Source organism: Esox lucius, chromosome 7 (genome assembly GCF_011004845.1).
Source record: "Esox lucius isolate fEsoLuc1 chromosome 7, fEsoLuc1.pri, whole genome shotgun sequence".
Lineage (NCBI taxonomy): Eukaryota > Metazoa > Chordata > Actinopteri > Esociformes > Esocidae > Esox > Esox lucius.
This window is the reverse complement of record NC_047575.1, coordinates 42,177,388-42,204,863: the sequence shown is the minus strand read 5'-3', so window position 1 is coordinate 42,204,863 and position 27,476 is coordinate 42,177,388. Positions and strand designations below refer to the sequence as shown.

Genomic DNA, 27,476 nt, shown 5'->3' with positions numbered 1-27,476 from the left:
GCTTAGAGACATAAGTTCTGACTTGGTACATGTTTCTTTTTTATTCTTTGTGGTTTATTCTTTATCTGTTTTTGATTGTTATGTAAATTAAGCCAGGCCAATTGCAAAACTATCCTTCAAAAAAAATGAAATTGTTATTTAGAATAGTCAAACCTGCTTTGTAGTAGACAACATTTTTTATTTAAAAGCAAGCAAGTTCAGTGAATAACCTGAAATGGTACGAAGGTAAGTGGTAAATTGACAGAGATTTAAAAAAAAGGTTAAGGTTACCAAAAACAGAAACATTATGTACATTTCATTTTCAAATTTACTTTAATTGGTGAGTAATGGGTTAAAACGTACAGCTGTTCTGCAGCAATAGAAGTAAATTAGCCCTTGCAAGTCGATACTAACAATTCCTACAGGTGTTCAAACTTCTGTTGATTACTTACAAACCCTCTGTCTGAATAAAAGCAGTATTGTAAAAACCCTCTTGAGCATTATTTGGACAGTATTGTACTGCTGGAAGTAGTATATTGCTATCATAATGGTGAGAAAAAGTAAATTAACAAAGGTTGACAAACAGGCCACTGTCACTGGTGTCAAAACCATTTACTGAGGGTAAGGGGGCAACTGCTTCTTAACATAGTGGAATTGGGTGTTGTGTCATTATGTTAATTGTTCACTAAGGATACCTTTTTCCGATATTTTGTTTCTGGTTAAAGATCTGTCAACATTTGAAGTAAATTAAATCTGAAAGAAATATATTTTCAAATACATTCTCATGGCGCTATATGCTTCTGCTTAAATGGTATAAGCAGAATCACAAAGTGAGCCAGGCCTTCTCATTCAACATCAGACCTTCTCATGCCAGACCTCACAAATGCTCTTTTGGTTGAATGGTCACAAATTCCCACAGAGACACTCCAAAGTCTTGTGGAAAGCCTTCCTAGAAGAGAGTGACGTCTGTTATAGATATTGCAAAGCGGGGGCCAACTCCATTTCAATGCCCAAGGTTTTGAAATGGGATGTCCAACAAGCTCATATAGGTGTGATGGTCGGGGATCACATACTTTTGGCCATATATTATAGCTTGGAACAAAAAAAAAAACAAGAATGTGGACTCAATGTCAATTTCTCGTGTTTCTTGGCCCAAGAAAGTCTCTTCTTTTTGGTGTCCTTCAGTAGTGGTTTCTATGCAGCAATTTGATCATGAAGGCCTGATTCACTCAGTCTCCTCTGAACAGCTGATGTTGATATGTGTATGTTATTTGAACCCTGCTGTAACGACTCGTCGTGGTGTAGTGTTGGAGGGAACCAGGCGCAGGCAGATATCACATTCGTTGGTTTTATTAAAAAACAAACAAACCAAACACGAACGGAAAACAATACTAATGACTGAATGAAATAAGTGCACAACATGCATCTTAACAATTAACATTTAAACAGTACATTAAACAACACTCACCGATTAAAAAACAAACAGCAACAATGACAGCGACAGCAACAATGATCCACAATGTGGGGCGCAGAGGGGAAACATATACACATACAAACGATACAAATTGGGACCTGGTGTGGAAGATTGGAAACATGTGACAGTCCGGGATGTGTTTGTGTGGTATGGGAACTGAGAAACTATGGCACGGTGGCGCTGCTGCTCACCGCACCACAGTGGGTTGGTAGCCGGCGGAGGGTCAGAGGCCGGGAGCGGCGACGGTGGGTCGGTAGCCGGAAGAGCCGACGGTGGGTCGGTAGCCGGAAGAGCCGAAGGAGGGGCCGGGACAGGAGAGGGCGCCGGGGCGGCTGGGACAGGAGAGGGCGCCGGGGCGGCCGGGACAGGAGAGGGCGCCGGGGCGGCCGGGACAGGAGAGGGCAGTGGCGGCCAAACCCTGGCAAGCTCAGGCGGTGAGGGCCACTCCTCCTCGGCCTCCGGCGGCAGAGGCCACTCCTCCTCGGCCTCCGGCGGCAGAGGCCACTCCTCCCCGAACTCGGGAGGCACGGGATGCCGCTCCTGGCATGTAGGGGGTGCTGGCTGCCGCTGCTGGCAGGTAGGAGGCGCTGGCTGCTGCTCCAATGCAACGCCGTGGCGCAGGGACCGGGGCAGCGGAAGGCCGCGGAGCAGGAAGTGGTGCGCGCCTAATGGCCAGCCTACAGCCTGGCCAGCCTGCACGGGGTCGAGGAGGCACCGGACATAGAGGGGGCGCATCACTCGGGCACCCACTCAGCCCCCCCCTAAAATGTCCCTGGGGGGACCTCGGACCGAGCGTTGGCACCTCGCCCTCTTCTTCCTCCGGCCTCGCTTGCGTCCTGTCCTTCCTGCCTCCTGCAAGTCCTGCAGGAGACCCTTCACCAGCTCCCCTTGTTCTTTGGTGAGGGGCTTGACCACTCCGTACTGGTCCATACCCCACAGCGGCACCCCGAACCCGTCTTGGGGCAACCCCCAGCCTTGCTCCTCAAGGGGATCCTCCTCCACTCTCTTGTAGACAGCTTCGTCGTCATCGGAGGAGAGGGAGTCAGACCCCCAATCGCCCCTCTAGGTATACACCCTCTCTGGAGAGACTGCCTGCTGGCTCCAGTTGCGGTGGATCATTCTGTAACGACTCGTCGTGGTGTAGTGTTGGAGGGAACCAGGCGCAGGCAGATATCACGTTCGTTGGTTTTATTAAACAACAAACAAACCAAACACGAACAGAAAACAATACTAATGACTGAATGAAATAAAAGTGCGCAACATGCATCTTAACAATTAACATTCAAACAGTACATTAAACAACACTCACCGATTAACAAACAGACAGCAACAGCGACAATGATCCACAATGTGGGGCGCAGAGGGGAAACATATATACACATACAAACGATACAAATTGGGACCTGGTGTGGAAGATTGGAAACATGTGTTTGTTGAGGTATGGGAACTGAGAAACTATGGCACGGTGGCGCTTCTGCTCACCGCACCATGACATCTGAGGTGCAGTCATAAACGTATTCTCTGCAGCAAAGGCAACTCTGGTTCTTCCTTTCTTGTAGCATTCCTAGTTTTCCTGGTTTTTGCAATTGCACCTGAAGAAACGTTCAATGTTCTTTCATATTTCTGGATTGACTGACCTTAATGTCAAGTAATGATAGACTGTTTTTCTTCGGTTGTTCGAGTTAATCTTGCCATAATATTGGCTACTACAGTACAGACATGATGGTTGTTTGCATACCATCCCTATCTTGTCACAACAAAACTGATTGGCTCAAGGGCAATAAGGAGGACAGAAATTCCACCTTTTAAAGGCACATCTGTTAAATGAAATGCTTTCCAGGGGACTACCTCATGAACCTGGTTGAGAGAATTCACAGTGTGCAAAGCAGTGATTAAGGCAAATGGTGGCTACTTTTAAGAATCTACAATATGAAATGTATTTGGATATGTTTGACACTTTGTTGTTGCTATACTCTACAATGTCGAACAAAGTACAGAAATACCCTTGAATGAGTAGGTGAGCGTCCAAACCTTTGACTGTTACTGTATATAAGGAAAGTAAACAAGTCAAAGAAAGATACAAACAGTGAGAAATGAATAAACTTGACAAAGCCTGCTTCTTCAAGTTGATGTCAGTGGACCCACGTTTCTATGCGTTACTCTTTTAAGCATCCTCTTGGCTGATACCATGAATTCCTCTGTCTTCAGAACATAAATAATGGGGTTGAGCATGGGAGGCAGTGCAGAGGTCAGGGAGAGGTTGATCATCCGTATGTTGAGTGGTATCATGTAGACGAAAATGTAGGTGATATTAATGGGCAGGTAGTATATGGCCACTAGTATCAGGTGTGAGGTGCATGTCTTGATGGCCCTGTGCCTGAAAGAGAGAGATAGAGGGAGAGATGGCAAGAGATATACAAAATATTGAGGGTACACTAAATAAAAGAAGTACATTGTTTTTGGTAGACGTCTTTGATGACACTGAAGAGGGGATCAAATACTTATTTCTCTCATTAAAATGCAAATCAATTTATAACATTTTTGACATGCTTTCTTCTGGATTTTGTTGTTGTTTTTCATCTCTCACTGTTCAAATAAACCTACCATTAAAACTATAGACTGACCATTTCTTTGTCAGTGGGCAAATGTCCAAAATCAGCAGGGGATTAAAAATCTACATGGTTTTAGTAATTTGTTCCAATTGATATAATTTACATGATAATTATACAATATTCCCAACAAAATGAAATGTATTGGACATCACTGAAATGACACATTTATTCACACAGTACACAGAGCATAATCAAAGCAAAAACCAAGTCATAAGGTTCATGGAATTCTTCATACACCTCACAGAGTTTCTCTGCAGAGATTAGAGAACCTGTCTGAAGGACAACTCTGACACTCCGCCTGATAGACTCAGAGCAGGAAGAAACAGGTTTGCATGTCTGCAGAGCCCAAAAGGGAACGGTTATGCCAAGCTCTAGATCTAATCAAAACAAGGGACCGTTAATCATCTGAGTAATGCAGCAGGGATCGGGAGACTGGTCAGGATTGAGGGAATGATGAATGGAGCAAAATACAAAGATGTACTAAAAGAAAACATGATCCAGATCACAGAGGACCTCAGATTCAGGCAAAGATTCATCATTCAAAACGTCAACAACTTGAAGCGCACAGCCAATGCAACGCTGGCCTGACTTTGGGACAAGTCTGTGAATGTCTTTGAGTGGCCCAGCTAAAGCTTGGACTTGATCCCCATAGAACACATCTGTGGGGAGACCAGAAGATTGCAATTTACCATCACACCCTATCCAATCTGACAGAGATTGCTGAAGAAAACTCGGCTGATTTGGTCCCCCCCAATGTTGACTCCATGGTTACGGCCTTGCCGTGGGGGGAAAATGGATGAAGCAAAGAACATAGAAATCCAGGAAGAGATCCTGCTAAAGTCTGAAAAAGATTTGGGTCTTGGGAGATTATTCTTCCACCAGTACAATCATGCCAAACATGCAGCCAAAGCCAAACTGGAGTGACTTATAAACAAAAAGGTAAATATTTTAGAATGAACGATTCTATACAAGATCTGTAAAGAGTTGAAAAATGCTGTTCACCGAAGTTCCCATCCAACATGAAAGAAGAATGAAGAAAAAGTATTGTGTCCTGATGTGCATATCTGGTAGAAATGTACCCAAATATGCCACTACCCTACCAGGTGACTAAAGGGCATGAAGACGTGCAATCAGTTATTTAAATTTTTGTATTTATCATTAATTTAATAACATTTCTAGATTTTATTTTTCAGTGTGAATTCGGGAGTCACATTCGGGAGTCACTGTATTATTACTAAAACTGTGCTATATCACTTGTTACAGCAAAAAGCAATTGTATTACTTTAATACATTGCCCCCAACACTGTGCTGATCTGGTAAAAGTAATTCTCACCTGTCCTTGGGAAGTGTGATGGTGAAGAGGGTGTGGATGATGCAGATGTAAGATGCGACAATGACAACCATGGGAATATAGAAGATTACACATGCGATGAGGTTTGACATCACAAGATTAGGGAGCACATCAGAACAGGGTGCAGCCAGACTGTACAGAGGATAATGGTCACAGAAGTAGCTGTTGATCACCACAGACCTGCAATACAAGACAGTACAAATGTCCAGTCCATACGTCACTGTGAACACACGTCATCTGCTTACTTTTGTTCACTTTTTGGCTAAAAGTGCTTCTAATTAGCCATAGGGCTACCTACCTACAGAAGGAGAGGCGGGTGATTAATCCCACAGCGATCAACAGAATTAACACAGCGAACACCCAGGCAGCACCGGTCAGCTGAAACATGGACCTGTGACTCACTAACATGTGGTACCTGTGTGGACGGAGGAAATAAGATGGAAATATTCATCAGTTGCTCCTATCCAGAGTGAGTTAGCATGAGGAGTCTATCGAAATTATCATACATTTCATGTACCATATGAAGGGGTCATTTTGAAGATATATTCAATTAAACTTAACGTTGTGCTATGTAGGAACTCTAAAACCTGAGCGGGAGGCAGATGGCCACCAGTCTGTCATAGGAGAGGATGATGAGGTTGAAGGACTGCATGAAGAGGAAGATGACGACAAAGAATAGGTTGGCGAGACATTGGTTGTAGGAGATGAACTGTCTGCCGAACAGGAATGTATCGAGTAGATTGGGGACCAGGGCTGTGCTCTCACACATATCTGTGAAGGCCAGGTTGAACACAGCGATGTACTTGGGGCTGTAAGGTAATTATAAGATCATGTCATTATCGTTGCCCAAGGAAAATGTTGCTGGTCTGTTTGTACAATAAATGAAGACCTAGTTTCGTCACTCATTGACTGACATGGGATTTTAACAACACCACATGGGTAAAAGCATAAAACCATTATCTTCAGATTTTGATCTTTAATTTACAAACTACCAACTGTAGACCAGTATATAACCCTACTAGTGTTTCTCATTAAGGTGTCAGACCTGTTCCAGTAATGAGTGCAATAAATCTAAATTACATTAAATTACATTAAATAAACAAAATGTATGTCATTTATAACATAACGTTATATTAATTAATCACTCATAATACAGCATATGTAGAAACATTTATGAAACTATTCTAAAAATGAACGTGCACTAAAGCATGACGGGAAATTTGATAACATTTATGAGTGATAAAACTAAATATGACATCATATTTGATTGAGATTTTACTTTTTAAATCCAAAGGACCAAACAGTTATGAATGCAATACTAATGGCCCTCATTCATGAAATTTGCGTACGATCAAATTTGATCTTAAAATCATCGTATGATAATTTCACCAACAGAACTGGTATTCATCAATATTATCTTTATCGTATTCTTACAATTAAACTCACGTCTGATCGGAGACCCTATAAACGATAGATAATGCTTAATTAGCAATCATCATGAAAAACAACAATCGTAACAGCCTCTGTAACCACAATTAGAATTATAGGTTATAAAACATGATGATTGGGAATATAACACATACAAACGTAGCACAGTATTAATTATTGTATCACTACCGTAAAGTGGAATAAATAATATTGCTACCGTATTATTTTTTTATTTCACTTTATTCTGCATTTTCTGTCTCTTTATTTCTGTTGTTTACGCGATTGCAATGTATGAATTGCCTTTGTGTATTCAGTGCGTTCGAAAAATAAACCTGCTTTGATTTGCGTTTCCTAAGTCAGTCAGGCCTATATCATCGACATACTTGGAGATCATAAATGGTCGCTAGTTGCAGTGGCTGGCATCTTGATTAGCTCAGGTTGTACTCGCATCCACGGCTTTATCTGATTATTTTTTATCTGCAATGACATCTACGCATATTTCGACCAGATCTGCGACAGTTTCATGAATCACCATTGGAAATTATAATATGTCTCTTCCTATGCTTAAATCTGAGATATTTTCTGAGGTTTCATGAACGAGGGGCAATTTCTCAGTCACTTAAACACAATGGGTGTTAATGGGTGACAACACTGCAATTCAATTGAAAGACAAGATAATTAAACTACAACAGCAGAATTATTTTAACAAAACATTTAGTGGGAAAAAATGTTATCCAGGAAAAGTGATGCTAACTCAGCACATAACTATGTACACAGAATTACTCAGGTTTTACTTATCAATATTGTATTAAAATGTAGGAAATCATACTGCACATTATAATAAGTAATCTACTGTACCAACTGTAGATTAGCCCATTGGATTACCTTTAATTCAGAAGTCTTATTGAGAAGCAGTCAGATAATCTGTCAGAATCATTGAAATCATGGGGGGAGTCTGGAATGAACCAGCAGTCAGAGATTTGCTCTGCAGCAGACACTGTGCTACTCCCAGACACACTTGTGTGTTGTCAGGATGGGTATTGTGACTGAACTAAATGTAGAATTTCCACATAAATTGTCCAATAACCATAGCGTTATGCTGTATAGTATCATTGCCACTGATGTTCACATTTTTCACATTCATTTGATTTATAAGATGCCCCCTTGTGCGAATTTCAACCCGTAACCCTGTCATTATAAGAAATGACATCTGCTAAACAAGTAAATAATTCAGGATATAAGAGAGGTAAATACCTGTGGAGACTGCGGTCCACGTAGATGACAAACATGACGAAGGAATTGCCCATCTAAATCCAGACACACACATTTAATACTTAATGTAGTGTAAATCCTAAAAGTAATGTATTAGGATTTTCAAGAATCAGTTCCAGCAGTGGCTTTTTTGGGACACTGAATGATTATGTTCTGGCAGTTCCCAGTGTCACAATAGCTTGGTACAATTGCCTGGTCCCTAAGGAATCATGACTGGAATTCGGGGTAAATGCGATGGGCTAGACACTTTGCAGAAATGACAGTATGATATATTAGGTAGTATTAGGTTATTGATTAGTATGGGAAAAGAGGGTTTTATCTATTAAAGTTAAATCTTTTCAAGTTAATTAACTGCAAATGGGAACCCCCTAGGTCAGAGCGAATTATTGACCACTGAACCAAAGCTATGGACTAACCAGAGAGATGATGTATACAAAACAGAGGAAGACATAGTAGTACTTCATGTTGGGGATCCCTGTGAATCCACTGATGTAGAAGTAAGGGGGTCGGATGATGGTGGTGATGTTCTCTGTCAGGTTAGCGGTCAGGGTACTCATCCTGACTGGTGGTGTTATCAGTTCTCTAAGGCTGGAAATAAACTGTGAAAATACATGATCCAATTATACATTATTACAAATGAATAAAATAAAACATTAATTAATTCCCAAATGCTTATTCCTTTTTTGCAATTATTCAAGCTCAACAAATGAATAATGTGAAAAAGAAACAATTAATGTATATATAAGAGTAAATGCAAGTTACATACTCACTTTCAATACCCAATGCCAAAAAGAAGTAAACAGCTCTAATTAAAAAAGAGAACGATTTCTAAAGAAAATTCATAAAAAGGATATGTATATATATATATATATATATATATATATATATATATATATATATATACAGCTCCGGAAAAAATTAAGAGACCACTGCACTGCACAGATATATATATATATTTGTAGATATATCTTTATATATATATATGCATACATAAGTGTATACATAAAGGAACTTATATGATCATGTTAAAAAACAGTTTGAATATAATATTCATAAATGAAGAAATCACAGTGTAAAGCTGATGTTGGCTTTAGAACTACACACTGTGTGTTAAATGTGTCTTACCTGGTCTTACCACAGTCTGTCTTCAGTAGTGTGATGATGTCTGTTGGACTAAAGACCAACTTGTGGTCCTGGGTCTGACACCACCTCCTCTATTATACCTGCAACCCAATGGTGCGTCCCTGGTAGAATGTTACCCTTGGGCCACCATATTTGTTTACGACACAATGTAGTCCTTGATCCTCCTGTTCAGTATAACCCTTCGGGTCTCAACACATAACACAGGTCAACTCTAGTACTGTAAGATGTGTTTATGATGATGTAATATGTTTGTATATATAATTGTCAAGACAACTGTCACGCGTTCACAAGCAATATGAAATCTATTTCTTTGTTTTGTTTTTTCATCACCCAGAAACCAGAGGCCAAATGTAACTTGGTCAAAAAGAAAGGCCTTTTTTGTCACTCATAGGTGGTACTTACCTAAGCATGTACCATAACTGCTCGCATTTGACCTAGAGACTTGATGTTTTGTATGTATCGTAAAATTGGTCTTATGATGGGAAATACTGATGTCTTATGATGGATAATACAATGTGTTGCTTGAATAAGCATTCAAGCTTTTGTGCTGTGGAAGATCCCAGTTAACACAGATTAAAGACATTGCCTTGGTTTATTGCATTGCGTGTATGATCTATTACCAATATTTCCCATGCCAAGATTTCTTCTCTTTCTACTGTCGTTACTGAATGGGTATTTCAGATACAAATGGGTACGGTAAATTTTTTTATTTCCAGTGTTCTTTGGGGAATGGATCTGTTTGTCATGGGGTTTGCAGCTTTTTTGTTGTTTACATTCTTTTTTTTCTTCAAATAAGAGGTGGGTAGGCCCTTATTTTGCAAACTTCAATTCGGAACAGATCCAACTTTTTGGAGTCATTGGCCCTCCTTCATGAAATGTGCATACCATCAAATTTGATCTTAATCATACAATCACTTCAACGACAGAGCTGGAATTCATCTGTATTATATTTGTCGTATCCTTACTATCAAACTCATTTCTGGTCAGAGACCGTGTAAACCGATGTCAAAAACAAGATTATGCTTCATTCTCAAAAAGACCATCAATATCACGCAAAACAACAATCGTAACAGTCTCAGTAACAACAAACACAATTACAGTGGATATAAAAAGTCTACACACCCCTGTTAAAATGCCAGGTTCTTGTGATGTAAAAGAATGAGACAAAGAAAAACTTTTTCCCCCTTTAATGTGACCTATAATGTGAACAATTCAATTGAAAAACAAACTGAAATCTTTGAGGTTGAAAAATAACCTGGTTGCATAACTGTGCACACCCTTAAACTAATACTTTGTCGAAGCACCTTTAGATTTTATTACAGCACTCAGTCTTTTTGGGTAGGAGTCTATTAGCATGGCACATCTTGACGTGGCAATATTTGCCCATTCTTCTTTGCAAAAACGCTCCAAATCTGTCCGATTGCTAGGACATCTCCTGTGCACAGCCCTCTTCAGATCACCCCACAGATGTTCAATTGAATTCAGGTCTGGGCTCTGGCTGGGCCATTCCAAAACGTTAATCTTCTTCTGGTGAAGCCATGCTTTTGTGGATTTGGATGAGTGCTTTGGGTCATTGTCATGCTGAAAGGTGAACTTCCTCTTCAGCTTTCTAACGGACGCCTGAAGGTGTTGTGCCAAAATTGCCTGGTATTTGAAACTGTTCATAATTCCCTCCACCCTGACTAAGGCCCCGGTTCCAGCTGAAGAATAACAGCCCCAAAGCATGATTCTGCCACCACCATGCTTCACTGTTGGTATGGTGTTCATTGGGTGATGTGCAGTGTTGTTTTGGCGCCAAACATACCTTTTGGAATTATGGCCAAAAGGTTCAACCTTGGTTTCATCAGACCATAACACATTTTCCCACATGCTTTTGGGAGACTTGATGTTTGTTTTTGCAAATTTCAGCTGGCCTCGGATGTTTTTCTTTGTAAGAAAAAGCTTCCGTCTTGCCACCCTACCCCATAGCCCATTCATATAAAGAATACGGGAGATTGTTTTCACATGTAGCACACAGCCAGTACTTGCCAGATATTCCTGCAGTTCCTTTAATGTTGCTGTAGGCCTCTTGGAAGCCTCCCTAACCAGTTCTCTTCTTATCTTTTCATACGTTTTGGAGGGATGTCCAGTTCTTGGTAATGTCTCTGTTGTGCCATATTTTCTCCACTTGATGATGACTGTCTTCACTGGTTTCCATGGTATATCTAATGCTTGGAAATTATTTTGTACCTTTCTCCTGACTGATATCTTTCAACAATGAGATCCCTCTGATGCTTTGGAAGCTCTCTGCGGACCATGGCTTTTGCTCTGAGATGCAACTAAGAAAATGTCAGGAAAATCCTACTAGAACAGCTGAACTTTGTGGTTAATCAGAATCACTTTAAATAATGGCAGGTGTGTAATGACTTCTATTTAACAGGAGTTTGAATGTGATTGGTTAAAAGCTCCTTCTTAACTCTGCATTTGCCTCCGCCTCCCTTGCAATGTTACATAATGAGGTACTGATTAGGTGATTACCTGAACCATATCTAATTTAACGAGGAAATGTATAAAAACCACAGCTGTGGTCATCACTGTGCTCTTGCAATAGGATCAGCTGGATGGCAAAAACAGTGCAAGAAATACCTCAAAGTTATTTTGAATAAAAATGACTATTCAACATGACAAAAGAGTTGAAAAGAAAAGCTTTGAGAGAGGAAAAGAAAGGTTAAATTCTGGCTTTAATGGCAGAGGGATACAGTGTGCGTCAGGTTGCTTCCATCCTGAAAATGTAAAGGACGGCGGTTCATAAGAACAAGGTCAAGCAACAGACATTGGGGACAACAAAGCTACAGACTGGCAAAGGGTGAAAATGACCACTGACCGAGATGACCATCAACTCATTGAATGTCACTGAACAACCATAGGATGACATCAAGTGACCTACAAAAAGAATGGCAAACAGAAGCTGGGGTGAAGTGCACAACGAGGACCTTTCGAAACAAGCTCCTAGGGGCAGGGCTGAAGTCGTGCAAAGATAGAAAAAAGTAATTCATCAATGAGAAGCGAAGAAGAGCCAGACTAAAGTTTGCAAAAGGAATGGATTAAGGTAATCTTTTCTGACGATCTTTTCCCCTTCAAGCCAGGACCTTCAGCATGCACTTGGACGGTTTGCCGCCGAGTGTGAAGCGGTGGGGATGAAAATCAGTACCTCCAAATCCGAGGCCATGGTCCTCAGTCGGAAAAGGGTGGCTTGCCCACTTCAGGTTGGTGGAGAGTGCCTGCCTCAAGTGGAGGAGTTTAAGTATCTAGGGGTCCTGTTCACGAGTGAGGGAAGGAAGGAACGGGAGATTGACAGACGGATTGGTGCAGCTTCTGCAGTAATGCGGTTGATGTATCGGTCTGTCGTGGTGAAGAAAGAGCTGAGCCGCAAGGCGAAGCTCTCGATTTACCGGTCAATCTACGTTCCTACTCTAACCTATGGTCATGAGCTTTGGGTCATGACCGAAAGGACAAGATCCCGGATACAGGCGGCCGAAATGAGCTTTCTCCGCAGGGTGGCTGGGCAATCCCTCAGAGATAGGGTGAGAAGCTCGGTCACCCGGGAGGAGCTCAGAGTAGAGCCGCTGCTCCTCCACATCGAGAGGGGTCAGCTGAGGTGGCTTGGGCATCTGTTTCGGATGCCTCCGGAACGCCTTCCTGGGAAGGTGTTCCGGTCCCGTCCCACCGGGAGGAGACCCCGGGGAAGACCTAGGACACGCTGGAGGGACTATGGCTCCCGGCTGGCCTGGGAACGCCTCGGTGTCCCCCCGGAAGAGCCGGAGGAAGTGTCTGGGGAGAGGGAAGTCTGGGCATCCCTGCTTAGACTGCTGCCCCCGCGACCCGGCCCCGGATAAGCGGAAGAAGATGGTATGGTATGGTATTTTCTGACGAGTCAATTTTGCTGCTTTGCCCAACACCTGGTCATCTAATGTTTAGACGGAGACCTGCAGAGGCCTATAAGCCACAGTGTCTCACACCCACTGTGAAATTTGGTGGAGGATCGGTGATGATCTGGGGATGCTTCAGCAAGGCTGGAATCGGGCAGATTTGTCTTTGTGAAGGACGCATGAATCAAGCCAAGTACAAGGTTATCCTTGAAGAACACCTGCTTCCTTCTACTCTGACAAAGTTCCCCAACTCTGAGAATTGTTTATTACAGCAGGACAATGCTCCATGCCACACATCCAGTTTAATCAAGGTGTGGGTGGAGGATCACCAAATCAAGACCCTGTCATGGCCAGCCCAATCTCCAGACCTGAACCCCATTGAAAACCTCTGGAATTTAATCAAGAGGATGATGGATGGTCACAAGAAATCAAACAAAGCCAAGCTTTTGCCAGGAGTGGCATAAAGTCACCCAACAGTGTTACAGACTGTTGGAGAGCATGCCAAGACGCATGAAAGCTGTGATAAAAAATCAGGGTTACTACACCAAATATTGATTTCTGAACTATTTCTAAGTTAAAACATTAATATTTTGTTGTTGAATATGAATATGAATTTGTTTTCTTTGCATTATTTGAGGTCTGAACACAATGCATATTTTTGGGGTTATTTTGACCAGTTGTTGTTTTCTACAAATAAATACTCTAAATGACAATATTTTTATTTGGAATTTGGGAGTAATGCTGTCAGTAGTTTATAGAATAAAAATGTTCATTTTACTCAAACACATACCTATGAAAAGTAAAACCAAAGAAACTGATAATTTGCAGTGGTTTCTTAATTCTTTTGGAGCTGTATCTCCAAATACATCGATGATGTCATCCCGAGGGTCAATTTCAGGTTTTTCCCAAACCAAAAGCCCAGGATGAATGGTAATGTCCGTGCTAAGCTCAGAGCCCAGGTCATGGGTGGTCAAGGCTCATTGATGCACATGGGAGTGTGGCCCGTGTGGTCTGATCCGTCAGACAAAAAAGTTAATGCTGGTACTGATAGGTGTCAGAACACAGTGCATCACAATTTGTTGCGTATGCGGCTGTGTAGCCTCAGACCAGTCAGGGTGCCCATGCTGACCCGTCCACTGCCGAAACCACCCGAAACCACCTACAATGGGCACAGGACCATTTAATGATTTATAGAAGAGTAGCAGTATCTATTTCTGAATGAGCTGCATTTCATTACTGTTTTTCATTACTGTAGTCCAATATACTGGAGATAAGTGTGGGTGCGTTTTTTTCTAGATCTTGTCTGGACATGAATCCTTTAAATATAGCTAGGTTTTTAAGGTGAGAATATAATGATTTTTTTGATAATTTTATGTGGGTATTGAAATTCATATCAGAATCCATATTTACCCCAAGACTTTCAAATTGCGTTTTAGTCTTAAGAGACTGTGAGTTAAGAGTGAGTCTATGGGACCATAGTCAGTAGATGAGAGCTATATAGAAGTGGGTGTCATCTTCAAAATTGTGATAAGCAATATTATTGATTTGTATGATTTGGGTTAACGGTAGCATATAAATATTGAATAAAAGAGACCCAGGCTAGAGCCTTGCAGAACTACACATGTAATGTGTATTCTCTCTGAAACATAGTTGCCTATGGAGAGAAAGTATTCCCTGTCTTCTAAATAAGACTTTAAGACCAAATCATTAAGACCAACCCAGTCTTTCTAGTAGTATTGTGTGATCAACTGTGTTTGAATGCCACACCAAGATCCAGTACAGTAACACTAGAATTTACATTTTACTAGAATCAGTGTTTAGATTCATGTTATTTACAACTTTAATATGGGCTGTGGTGGGTTTCAAAATCACAATTGGTAAGTGTCAAAGTAAACATTTAAGCAATCACTAAATAGTTTAATCAAATGTTTTCTTATAAAGACTCAATTTAATTGAGGTCTGTAGTTGCTGACTACACAAGGGTCTAGGCTACACATTTATTTATGACTGCCATTTTCAGTGCCTTTGGGAAAATGCTGTTAACTATTTGCAGTAGATCTACTGCCAAACAGCTAAACACATTGTTTTTTAGGCACAGGATCAAAGCAGCAGCTGGACAGCTAAAGATGTTGCACAGTTTCCATGATGTATCGTCAATTTAATTAATGTTCACCAAATTCCTTTTTTGTGAATGCCACTCGGGGGACGCTCCCAATAGCCCTCTCCAGTGCCAGTCACAAAGGTTTTTTAATGCATAGCTAAGCTGCTTTTTTACTTTCACGTCACATATTTATTTTGCTTTGTAATGTTTAATTATTGTCTGGTTGGGCTCCCATTGAGTCAAAAATGTTTTCTATGCTCAGTCGCATTGTTTTTTTGTCATGATGTCATTCATTTTTGCTGAGTCATATGTGTTTTCCTTTGGTTAGTAATTATTGGGTGTATGTAAAATTATTTTAAAGAAGTCAGAAACCAAAAGAAATCATGAATGAAAAATGTCTAAGTAATTTTGGAAAAAACTAGCAAGCAAGCAAGTTTATTTATATAGCACAATTCATACATCGAAGCAATTCAATGTGATTTACAAAGAAAAAGAAAACATTTAAAAATACAATAGCATAAAAACAAATACTCAAATTAAAACATCAAAACAACATCATAATAATAAAATATAGAATAATAAAATAGAAATACAATAAAAACAGAACAGAATTTAAATGAAAAAAAGTTGCTCAGCTCAGCCATAGGCATGTGAAAAGAGAAGTGTTTTTCACCTATATTTAAAAATGGATACGCTTGGGGCACGTCTAAGATCTTCTGGTAGTTTATTCCAGTTGAGTGCAGCATAACTGTTAAATGCAGCTTGACCATGTTTAGTTTGGACTCTGGGCTCTATTAGCTGACCTGTGTTCATGGATCTAAGAGCCCTGGTCGGTTTATATTATTCAAACATATCAGAAATGTATTCAAGGCCTAAACCATTTAGTGATTTATTAACTAAAAGCACCACTTTAAAATGTATTCTGTAACTGACTGGAAGCCAATGCAAAGATATGAACTGGAGTGATGTGCTTTGTTCTCTTGGTCCTGGTTAACATTCTAGCAGCAGCATTCTGAATGAGATGTAGCTTCTTTTGTCTTTTTGGGGAGTCCAGTTCAGAAGCCAGTACAGTAGCCAACCCTACTACAGATAAAAGCGTGGGTGAGTTCTCTTGGTCTTTTTAAAATGGTAGAATGCTGTTTTGGTGACCACTTTGATATTACTGTTAAATGTGAGGTCTGAGTCTATCAGAACACAAAGATTAGGCACTTTTTTAGGGCCTGAGAATCCAGCTCTTTACTAATACTAGTATTTTTTTTGCCAAACACAATAATCTCGGTTTTGGTTCATCCAGGTATTTATGAGCTCTATACAGTAACACAGTGAGTCTATTGAGCTGTTGTCATACGGTTCGAGAGATATATTTGAGTATCATCGGCATAGCTATAGTAGTTAATGTTGTTGTTCTGTAGAATGTGGCCCAGAGGTAGCATGTAGAGATTGAACAGAAGCAGTCCGAGAACTGATCCCTGGGGAACTCTGCATGTCATAGCCACCCTATCAGATTCATGATTGCCAATGGTGTCAAAGTAACTCCAGCCATCTAGTTAAGATCTGAACCAATAGGCTCTGTGCACAAGCATATGGACGAACTTCCGCTTTAGCCAGATGTTGGTATATCATTTTCCAGTTTACGATCACCCGCGTCACCCAAAATGTAAGTTTTTAGTAAATGTCTCCAAGACCTGCCTAAAAGAAGCATTAGTGATGTCCATCGAATTGTTGATGCCTGGTCCCCTGGTCCAACAAGCAAGCGGAACAAGGGATTCAAACTCTACATATCAAGTTATCTGCACAACAACGAGGGTGAGTAGTTTACTGTGGTGTACCGCCCGGCTATCGGCTAATCTAGTTAGCGACTTGTTCCTTTTTAGTGTAGTATTAGGCAGGACAATAGAATGCATAAAAATTGGCAAAAGAACGCTGGCTGAGCTGGAACGCTAGCGCGTCCCCATAGCAAGTGAATTGAAACAAACCTTCGTTCAGCCTCTTCTAACCTGAATTAAGAAGGTCTCCTCTTTTACTACTGTAACCTCATTTCACAACGAAACTGAAAAATAACAACTGGCATAGGAAGTAAACATCTGGACCAATATGGTATTCATTGCGCTTAAACGTTATGTGGAAGTATATTTTAAAAAAAAATCGCCTTTTCTGACAATTTCTAATCTAGTCTAGTTTGAAGTCATTGAATGGCGCAAGCCATATTTTATTAAAAAGAGGACATTTTCCTGATTAAAATGATGCCCCACTTGCACCTTGAAACTTAAATGAGTCACGTACATTATATTTATTTTTTCCCCGTACAACAGCATCACTCATCTTATTGTGAGTTTAGGTATTTACTAATGCGGATGAGTATTAGTAAGTAAACCGGAAACTGCAATACCGACTTCTAGACAAAAGCGGAAAGCGGTGCACAGAGTCTATTAAGAACTGTCTAAGAGACCACTTGAGTTCACAAAATTGCTGAGTTGATTGAAGACAGGGGCTTAAAGGCAGCTGTTTTTAGAGACGTTGGGAAAATGCCTGATTACAGACAGCTATTAACTATTTGCTGTATGTCCATGGTTAAAAAAAATATTTGAGTCTGATGGCAGTGTGTCGAGACAACATGGGGAAGCTTTAAGATGTAGGGATTATTGATCAATTGTATTAAATTGCGACATTATAACAAAGTTATGTCTTGGTGGTTAGACTGTAATTCTGGTGGTCTGTCTAATACTTAAAAAAATGTCAGTAAAGAAACACAAGTTCATTACATTTCACAGTGGACATGAGTTCTGATGCTACAGTACCTGCTTTTGGGGGTTTGTAAGCTTGTCGACCATGGCAAAAAGCAAAAAAAAAGGCATTGTTGATATTCTTGTTGATCATACCTGATAAATGTTGCTGTCTCGCCTTATATAACTCATTGTTGAATCTACCAATATTTCTTTTATAGATGTCATAGTGGATTTGAAGCTTCATTTTCCTCCACTTACATTCTCCTTTCCTACATTATCTTTTCAGGGTGCTTACCATCATGGTGGTTCTCCATGGTGTTTTCTGTTTGCTCATAGTTTTCTTTACCTCTACCGGTGCAACACGATCCATGATTTAAATTCCAATTAGTGTCTGTCTATTAATAGCCAATGAGTTTGTTAGCTCTCACATGGATACACTGAGCAGGCTAGATACTGAGCCATGGGGAGCAGAAAAGAACTGTCAAGACCTATGTAACAAGGTAATGGAACTTTATAAAGATGGAAAAGGATATAAAAAGATATCCAAAGCCTTGCTAATGTCAGTCAATACTGTTCAATCACTTATAAAGAAGTGGAAAATTCTGGCATCTCTTCATACTGTCACGGATGAGGTTGTGGTACGACACAGGCGCAGAGTCAAAATGGAGGGTGTAATCCATGTTTTAATCAAAAAAAGGGAAGACAAAACAAAAGCAGCAACCAGTGACGTGGGGTATCCAAAGGAGAGACAAAACCAAAACCTGCCTCCAATTGGGGAGACCAAAAGGATTGGAGGTGGCTAGAGGTACCACCTTCCGTCCTGTCCTGACTATGGCCCCAGCCCAGTGCAGAGATGGCTAGGGGCAAAGCCAGGACGTGACACATACCAATCCAAGGTCAGGTAGACCAAGTAAGATTTCAGCCAAAACTACCAGAAGATTTGTTCGGGATACAAAGAAAAACCCACAGTAACCTCAGGAGTGTGGTTGTTTCAAGGAGCACAATACAATGATACTTGAACAAAAATGAGCTGCATGTTCGAGTTGCCAGAAATAAGTCTCTACTGCGCCAATGCGACAAAAAATCCTGGTTAAAACAACATTTTGACATGCCTCATAGCTTCTGGCACATTGTAATTTTGGTGTGACAAGACCAAAATAGAGCTATATGGTTACAAACATTGCATTATGTTTGGAGAGGGGTCAACAAGGCCTATAGTGAAAAGAATACCATCCCAACTGTGAAGCATGGTGGTGACTCACTAATATTTCTGGGTGTGTGAGCTCTAAAGGCACATGGAATCTAGTAAACATTCATGGCAAGATGAATGCAGCATGTTATCACAAGTTACTGGCAGACCATTTTTATTCTTCTGCACAAAAGCTGCGTATGGGGACGCTCTTGGACTTTCCAGCATGACAATGACCCTAAGCACAAGGCCAAGTTCACCCTCCAGTAGTTACAGCAGAAAAATGTGAAGGTTCTGGAGTTACCATCACAGTCTCCTGACCTTAATATCATCAAGCAACTCTGGGAAGATCTCAAACATGCGGTTCATGCAAGATGACCAAAGAGGCCCCGAATTCTTTGCATGACCTGGAGGCATTTTGCCAAGATGAATGGGCAGCTATACCACCTGCATAGACAACTATTACTAAAGACTGCACGCTGTCATTGATGCTGAAGGGGGCAATACACAATATCAAGAACTAAGGGTATGTGGACTTTTAAACAGGGCATTTGTTTTATTGATTTTGCTTTATGATTGTGCCATTCTGTTATGACATACAGTTGAATGTCAATCCCATAAGAAATAAAAGACATGTTTTGCCCGCTCACTCATGTGTACAAATGGTATGTATATTACCAATTCTCCAAGGGTATGCAACCTTTTGAGCAAAACTGTATATATACACCATAATACCTTATTTAAAGTCTTGCTTTGCATAGTACAGTGGCTAGAAGGGTAAGGTGGAAAAGTTCATCCTATATTTCTCCCACTAAAGAAATCACAGGATCTAATGGGGGATTTCTGGAAAACATGTGGACTTTACCAGAACTATACCTGCTAGGCCCTGGCCTGCGATGGGTATCCAGCTTTAGAAATGACAGAAATAATTTTCATGTAAATGGTTTTTGTTTGCAAAAAAGGAAATAAGTAAATAATTGAAAAATATCTGTTTGCTTTCTGTTTATCTAAGAAAATGTCACGTGCTGGAGTGTGGAAGGACACAGGCGCAGAGATACACAGGAAAACCAAAATGAACCACACCAGCATGGCAAAATCAAAGGACTTAAATAGGGTCCCCAATTGGAGGCAATGACCAACACCTGCCTCCAATTGGGGAGACCAAAAGGATTGGAGGTGGCTAGAGGAGCCACCTCCTGTCCTGTCCTGGCTATGCCCCGAGCTCAGCGCAGAGATGGCTAGGGGCATAGCCAGGACCTGACAGAAAAATGAATCAGTCAATGTACATGGAAACACGATAATAAAAACAATTCCAAAATATCAACCTGCAATAGAACGTTCTAGAAACATTTTAATTCTGAGATGAAAATAATTATTTGAGGATTAAATATAGATAAGAACAGAAATCGTAAAAGGAATATGTACTGAACAATCCAATTTTTGTTGCCCCTATTAACTGAGTGTATAGGGGCAATTAAGGCTTTACACAGTGAAATTGAGTGCAGAATAATTCTGTTAAATATATTAAATAATCATCCACATAGGGTCCCTATCTGCTATTAGGTTTTGGTTAAATTTCTGTTAACATTCAAATAGTGAAAGGAAGAAAATCTGATTTGTTCAAATACTTTCTCATGGCGCTGTATGCTTTCACGTAAATGGTAGCATTACATATACAGTATGAGTCAAAATTATAATAAATAATAGATAGAAATAGTGAATAACAAAATAACACTTAATTATTCATGTTAACATCAGTGGACCCACGGCTCTCTTGGCTACTCTTCTGAGGAGCTTCTTGGCTGACACCTTGAACTCCTCCGTCTTCAGAACATATATGATGGGGTTGAGCATGGGAGGCAGCACAGAGGTCAGGGAGAGGTTGAGAATCCGTATGTTGGTGGGGATGAAGAGGACGAAAATGTAGGTGATATTAATGGGTAGATAGAAAATTGCCACTAGTATCAGGTGTGAGGTGCATGTCTTTATGGCTCTGTGTCTGAAATAGAGATGCAGACAACAGGTTGGAAAGAGATACATAAAAAATACTTATTAAGTTTATTAGGATATATATTTCCTAACATTTTTATCTCAAACAAAATAATCAAACCCTTCAATATTGTTATGATGCCAATAGAAGCACCACTGAGTAGCGATGTGTTTGTGGCTAGCAGATATTCGACACAACATGGTGTGTGGGAATGCCAGAGGTCCAGTGCTAAAGATAGTGGTGAATTTAGTAAGTTAGAAAAATAATGAACAATATCAGCAATATTACCCAGGAATTGATTGACAACATCTGAAAAGGAAACTTATCTTGTAACTGTGGCAGTTATGTTTATTTTGTTAAATTATTTATGTTTTCTTAGAAACCCCGATTCCAAAAAAGTTGGGACACTGAACAAATTGTGAGGAATGGAATATTCTACAAATCTCATGAACTTATATTTAATTCATAATAGAATAAAGATAACATATCGAATGTTGAAAGTGAGAAATTTTGTAATGTCATGCCAAATATTGGCTCATTTTGGATTTGATGAGAGCTACACATTCCAAAAAAGTTGGGGCAGGTAGCAATAAGAGGCTGGAAAAGTTAAATGTACAGATAAGGAACAGCTGGAGGACCAATTTGCTACTTATTATGTCAATTGGCAACATGATTGGGTATAAAAAGAGCCTCTCAGAGCGGCAATATCAGAAAGGAGATCCTCAGAGAGAAATTGCAAAGAGTTTGAAATTATCATCATCTACAGTGCACAATATCATCCAAAGATTCAGAGAATCTGGAACAATCTCTGTGCGTAAGGGTCAAGGCCGGAAAACCATACTGGATGCCCGTGATCTTCGGGCCCTCAGATGGCATTGCATCACATATAGGAATGATACTGTAATGCAAATCACAACATGGGCTCAGGAATACTTCCAGAAAACATTGTCGGTGAACACAATCCACCGTGCCACGAGCCGTTGCCGGCTAAAACTCTAAAGGTCAAAAAGGAAGCCGTATCTAAACAGGATCCAGAAGCGCAGGCATCATTTTGGAAAACTGGGACGCCATGTCATCCGGACTAAAGAGGACAAGGACAACCCAAGTTGTTATCAGCGCTCATTTCAGAAGCCTGCATCTCTGATGGTATGGAGTTGCATGAGTGCGTGTGGCATGGGCAGCCTACACATCTGGAAAGGCACCATCAATGCTGACAGTTATATCCAAGTTCTAGAACAACATATGCTCCCATCCAGACGTTGTCTCTTTCAGGGAAGACCTTGCATTTTCCAACATGACAATGCCAGACCACATACTGCATCAATTACAATGTCATGGCTGCATAGAAGAAGGATCCGGGTACTGAAATGGCCAGTCTGCAGTCCAGATCTTTCACCCATAGAAAACATTTGGCGCATCATAAAGAGGAAGGCGCAACAAAAAAGATCTAAGACAGTTGAGCAACTAGAAGCCTGTATTAGACAAGAATGGGACAACATTCCTATTCATAAACATGAGCAACTTGTCTCCTCAGTCCCCAGACGTTTGCAGTCTGTTATAAAAAGAAGAGGGGATGCCACACAGTGGTAAACATGGCCTTGTCCCAACTTTTTTGAGATGTGTTGATGCCATGAAATTTAAAATCAACTTATTTTTCCCTTAAAGTGATACATTTTCTCAGTTTAAACATTTGATATGTCATCTATGTTGTATTCTGAATAAATTATTGAAATTAGAAACTTCCACATCATTGCATTCTGTTTTTATTCACAATTGTACAGTGTCCCAACTTTTTTGGAATCAGGTTTGTATGTAATTCTAAAATCCTGGGATGGGTAATATTGCTTATGTACAAAATGTTCACCTTTTGTTATTGTACCTTACAGCCTGAAATGAAAACACATAAAATATGACTTTTCCCAGGTATATTTACACACAGTAACCCACATCTAAGTGACCAAAAAAAGGAACCTGAAAATTCAGTAGAATAAAAACTATAAAACACCCTATTTGGATAAGAGAACACACCCCCTCAGAATTCCAATTGCAAACTTGCTGAGATATAACCAACCTCCATCCAGAACACAAATCATGCTAATTGGCTTCCATTTGTGATCAGTTGTTGTGACTAGTGATTAGTCACCTTCATAGAGGACTCCACTGCTAAGTAGTGCAATTCAAAGCAAAGGATCCACTATGGGCGGAAAGGTACTTTCTTAAGATCAACAAGATAAAGTTGTGGAAAGGCTCAAAGCCTTTGCAATATAAAAATATTTGTTGGAGTAAAGTTAAGACCATTATTAAGAAGTGGAAGGCATATGGCATCCCCCAGACCTTGTATCCCCTAGACCAGGTCATTCTGCAAAACTAGATGATCGGGCAAATTGACAGTGCAAAAACCAACAGATTCATGAGGGGAACCTGCAGCCCCCTACCAGAAAGAAATTGCCACACTACCTATACAACTGTACAGTAGCCGAAGGTCAAGTAAACTTTATTCTAAAAATAGCCAGCAATATTCTACTATATTTTTAAAAACTGTATTCTTCTAGAAGTGATTGTAGTTTTACCAATAAAGTTACTGTATGTTTTATGCTAACACAATCATTGTTGCTTCTCATTTCCAGTTGTTTTGTTTGTCTGTGTCTTTTATCATTATGACTTCATCTGGGCTAGAAGTGCGCCAAAAGGTAAATACTGCACAGACAGGCTCAAATGGTTTAAAATTAATACATTTTAGGTGTTAATCAACTCTCATGAAAAGTTAGGGGATAACATTCATACAGGTAGATGGCATAGATCAGTATTTCTTCTCACCTGTCCCCAGGAAGTGTGATGGTGAAGAGTGCATGGATGATACAGATGTAAGATGCTATGATGAAGATCATGGGAATATAGAAGACTATAAAGGGGATGAGCTGTGACAACACACGGTTAGGGAGCACGTCAGAACAGGGAGCTGCCAGACTGTACAGAGGATAATGGTCACAGAAGTAGCTGTTGATCACCACAGACCTAAAACCCAAGACAATATAATTGTACAGTCCACTGAGTGCCAAGTTGACATGAAGAAACAATTCTTGTTTGAGCCATGAAAATGTATTTTCATGGAAAAAAAGAAATTCATTATTCATTTCTTGGCTGCCCCAAAGCTTCAAAATAACCTTCAAAATACCACTTTGCAGGAATTGAATGTATTCTGAGGGAACAAAATACAGCAAATAACAGGATAGAAGGGATAGAGTTCATGTGAAAGTGATGTCTCACATCAATCTGGTCTTCGATGAAGTGCCGCTGCTCATTCACACCAGCATTTATGAATCCCAGGGGCATTAACGTTAGCTAAGTAGCATATGACATTATATATTGTTTACCAATTGTAATAAACATAACTGACACACATTATAACTAGTGCTTAAAAAGTGTTTAAGAAAGGTTGTGTTTATTGCGATCGGTGAGCAATATATAACGTTACATTCTATGTAGCTAACGTTAATACCCCTGGGAATCATAATGCTTGAGTGAGAGAACACCAGCGCTGCATTGACGTGCTTACCTCTGTTTCTTTTTGCTGGGGCAGCCAAAAAAGTTTACAACGACAGCTGTGTTAGGATGTCACTGTCAGAGATAAAAAATGTAATATCGGAGAAGATCCAATACTATTGGTGGTAACTCATTTAATTTTAACAATATGCTCTGGATGGAAGTATACATGCTGGACCAATGCAACAGTCCGCAGTACTTGAGGGAAGCCACTAAAGTTAGTGTGCTCAGTATGTGACTAGGGGTAGTGTATCCAATATCAGGGTGACTGCTATGTAAATCACATTATTTTATTTATATCACATTTTTATCACTATACAATGACATTAATGTCCAATGCTTTTTTTTCTCTTCTCAGAGTACCCTCAGGGGCTCCGTATGACATGTGTTACAAGGAACAGGAGTGTGTCTTATGTTATAAATTTTCATCCAATGTTCAACTGTTCCATCTCATTAACCGCTGGGATACTTACCCACAGAAGGAAAGGCGTGTGATGAATCCAACAGGGATCAAAATAATTAACACAGCAAACGCCCAGGCAGCACCGGTCAGCTGAAACATGGACCTGTGACTCACTAACTTGTGGTACCTGTATGGACAGTGGTTAAATATAAGCTGTTAAATATTTAGCAGATGCTCTTATCCAGAGTGAGTTAAACTAGTAAGTGCACATATTCACATAGGATTGAATGGAGTCCTCTGTCGATATTATATCCCAACTTATATTAGATTTAGTTCATCCATTTATAAGAATTTTCTTTTTAATTATTCAGTAAATATGTTTAATTCAAAATACAGTATTTTGTAAATCCCCCAAGAGGTAATTACCATTTCCTAACCCTAACCCTCACATATTGAATTCATTTAAATGTAATTATTTCAGTGGATTTATTATCTGAAACCTGAGTGGGCAGCAGATGGCCACCAGTCTGTCATAGGAGAGGATGGTGAGGTTGAAGGACTGCATGAAGAGGAAGACGAAGACGAAGAAAAGGTTGGTGAGACATTGGTTGTAGGAAATGAACTGTCTGCCGAAAAGGAACATATCCAGGAGCTTGGGGACCAAGGCTGTGGTCTCACAGACATCTGTAAGGGCCAGGTTGAACACTACAATGTACTTGGGGCTGTAAGGAAAACATATAACTTTATTATTACTATGGGGAAATGTTGATTCAATGTGATAAAAAAAAAATACATATAGTTTCATCATACACTGAGAGACACATGACATGAATCCGTCCCCAGAAACACAAATCAGTACATCTGGGGAAAGCCTGTTGTATATTCAGAGGTAAAATATGTTGTTTCACCATAATTTAACTTCTGTCATCTGTTTATGAAATCTGATAATGCATCCTCATGTTTAATTTTTAGAGATGATGATGAGGGATAACACACTATCACATTTCATAACGCCTTTAAAACAAGTAAAGCAATTAAGAAAATGTCAGGAAAATCCTCCTAGAACAGCTGAAATTTGTTTGAGTGTGATTGGTTAATTCTGAACAAAGCCACATCCCCAGTTATAAGAGGGTGTGCACACTTACGCAACCAGTTTATTGTGAGTTTTTTATTTAACATTTTTCCCCCTCAAAGATTTCAGTTAGTTTTTCAGTTGAATTGTTCACGTTATAGGTCACATTAAAGGTGGAAAAAGTTCTGACATGATTTATCTTTGTCTCATTCTTGTACATCACAAGAAACTGGCATTTTCACAGGGGTGTGTAGACTTTTTATATCCACTGTATATCACATGCTAAAATTAACTTTGTATTGGTTCGTTTACTAATGGCATACCATCTACTGACGGAAAAAATTACTTAACCATCAAGATGTTGCCTAGATTGAGAGCTTGGCCGTTGTTGTCAACATACTCATTCACACTCAAATTCAATGAAATTAGAAGCCTCAGGCTGTTTTTGGACATTTTAATCCACAACCATGTCATTAGAAACTGCATCTTCTTAACAAGTGAGCTACTCAGGATAAGAGAACTAATTACCTGTGTAGACTGCGGTCCATGAAGATGACAAACATGACGGCGGCATTGCCAATCTAGAACCAACACACACATCAACATTAAATACTTCATGTACTGCTGATCCCAAAAAAGTAATACGTTTTTCAAGAAGCAGTTATGTCCTGAAATGACACTATAGTAAATATACACACTGTATATATATTGTACTACACTTGAAGTGCATGTTACAATAAAGTAAAATATTTCCAAGCTAATTATCTGGACCAACTAGCTGAAGCTAACCTCATGTTAACCCACTGGTCCAGAACTAACCAGAGAGATGATGTATACGAGGGAAAGGAAGACATAGTAGTACTCCATGTGGGGGATTCCTGTGAATCCACTGAGGTAGAAGTAAGGGGGTCGGATGATGTTGGTGATGTTCTCTGTCAGGCTAAGGTCAGAGGTCAGGAATGTCATCCTGGCAGTTGGTGGACTGTTTAAAAAAATAAAAGATACATGATCTTGTAAAAAATTAATAATTGAATATCAACATTTATTTTATTAAGGACTTGCTAGATTATAAGTTGTCACAAAGTGCTTTTTTACATATCAAATTAATCGTACAAGAAATAATAATGTGAAACTAATGTTGCCTTTATGTTTCTCCATTAGGTAAACTGCTACCTGATGAACCGACAATAAAGTACAATGTCTTGCATGGTAGATCTACATACTGTATCAAATGTGTCTTAGCTGGTCTTACCACAGTGTCTTCAGTAGTATGATGATGTGTGTT

The 27,476-nt window shown here is 39.9% G+C and overlaps 2 protein-coding genes across 2 annotated transcripts; both read right to left on the bottom strand.

Annotated features, from left to right (window-relative positions):
* Positions 1-2,130: 2,130 nt before the first annotated feature.
* On the bottom strand, positions 2,131-8,673 carry LOC109615930 (olfactory receptor 2AT4-like). The gene is made up of 8 exons (XM_029121110.2): positions 8,533-8,673; positions 8,099-8,151; positions 6,004-6,225; positions 5,715-5,831; positions 5,399-5,596; positions 3,614-3,830; positions 2,376-2,515; positions 2,131-2,146 (listed from the first exon to the last, which is right to left on the bottom strand). The coding sequence occupies exons 1-8, from the start codon at positions 8,671-8,673 to the stop codon at positions 2,131-2,133; spliced, it is 1,104 nt and encodes a 367-aa protein (XP_028976943.2).
* A 5,563-nt stretch (positions 8,674-14,236) lies between these two features.
* On the bottom strand, positions 14,237-27,181 carry LOC105028500 (olfactory receptor 2AT4-like). Its single transcript, XM_010901272.3, has 7 exons — positions 27,011-27,181; positions 26,720-26,772; positions 25,620-25,841; positions 25,190-25,306; positions 23,991-24,188; positions 20,951-21,182; positions 14,237-14,326 (listed from the first exon to the last, which is right to left on the bottom strand). The coding sequence occupies exons 1-7, from the start codon at positions 27,155-27,157 to the stop codon at positions 14,237-14,239; spliced, it is 1,059 nt and encodes a 352-aa protein (XP_010899574.2). The 5' UTR covers positions 27,158-27,181.
* Positions 27,182-27,476: the final 295 nt, after the last annotated feature.

Coding starts and splice junctions, on each gene's coding strand:
- LOC105028500 (XM_010901272.3), bottom strand. CDS start 27,157: ATGACATTCCTGACCTCTGACCTTAGCCTGACAGAGAACATCACCAAC. Junction 25,842..26,719: donor ATGGACCGCAGTCTACACAG/GTAATTAGTTCT, acceptor TTTTCCTTACAG/CCCCAAGTACATTGTAGTGT. Junction 24,189..25,189: donor ACACGCCTTTCCTTCTGTGG/GTAAGTATCCCA, acceptor CTTGGGTTTTAG/GTCTGTGGTGATCAACAGCT.
- LOC109615930 (XM_029121110.2), bottom strand. CDS start 8,673: ATGAGTACCCTGACCGCTAACCTGACAGAGAACATCACCACCATCATC. Junction 8,152..8,532: donor TTGTATACATCATCTCTCTG/GTTAGTCCATAG, acceptor GTCTGGATTTAG/ATGGGCAATTCCTTCGTCAT. Junction 5,597..5,714: donor ACCCGCCTCTCCTTCTGTAG/GTAGGTAGCCCT, acceptor CTTGTATTGCAG/GTCTGTGGTGATCAACAGCT.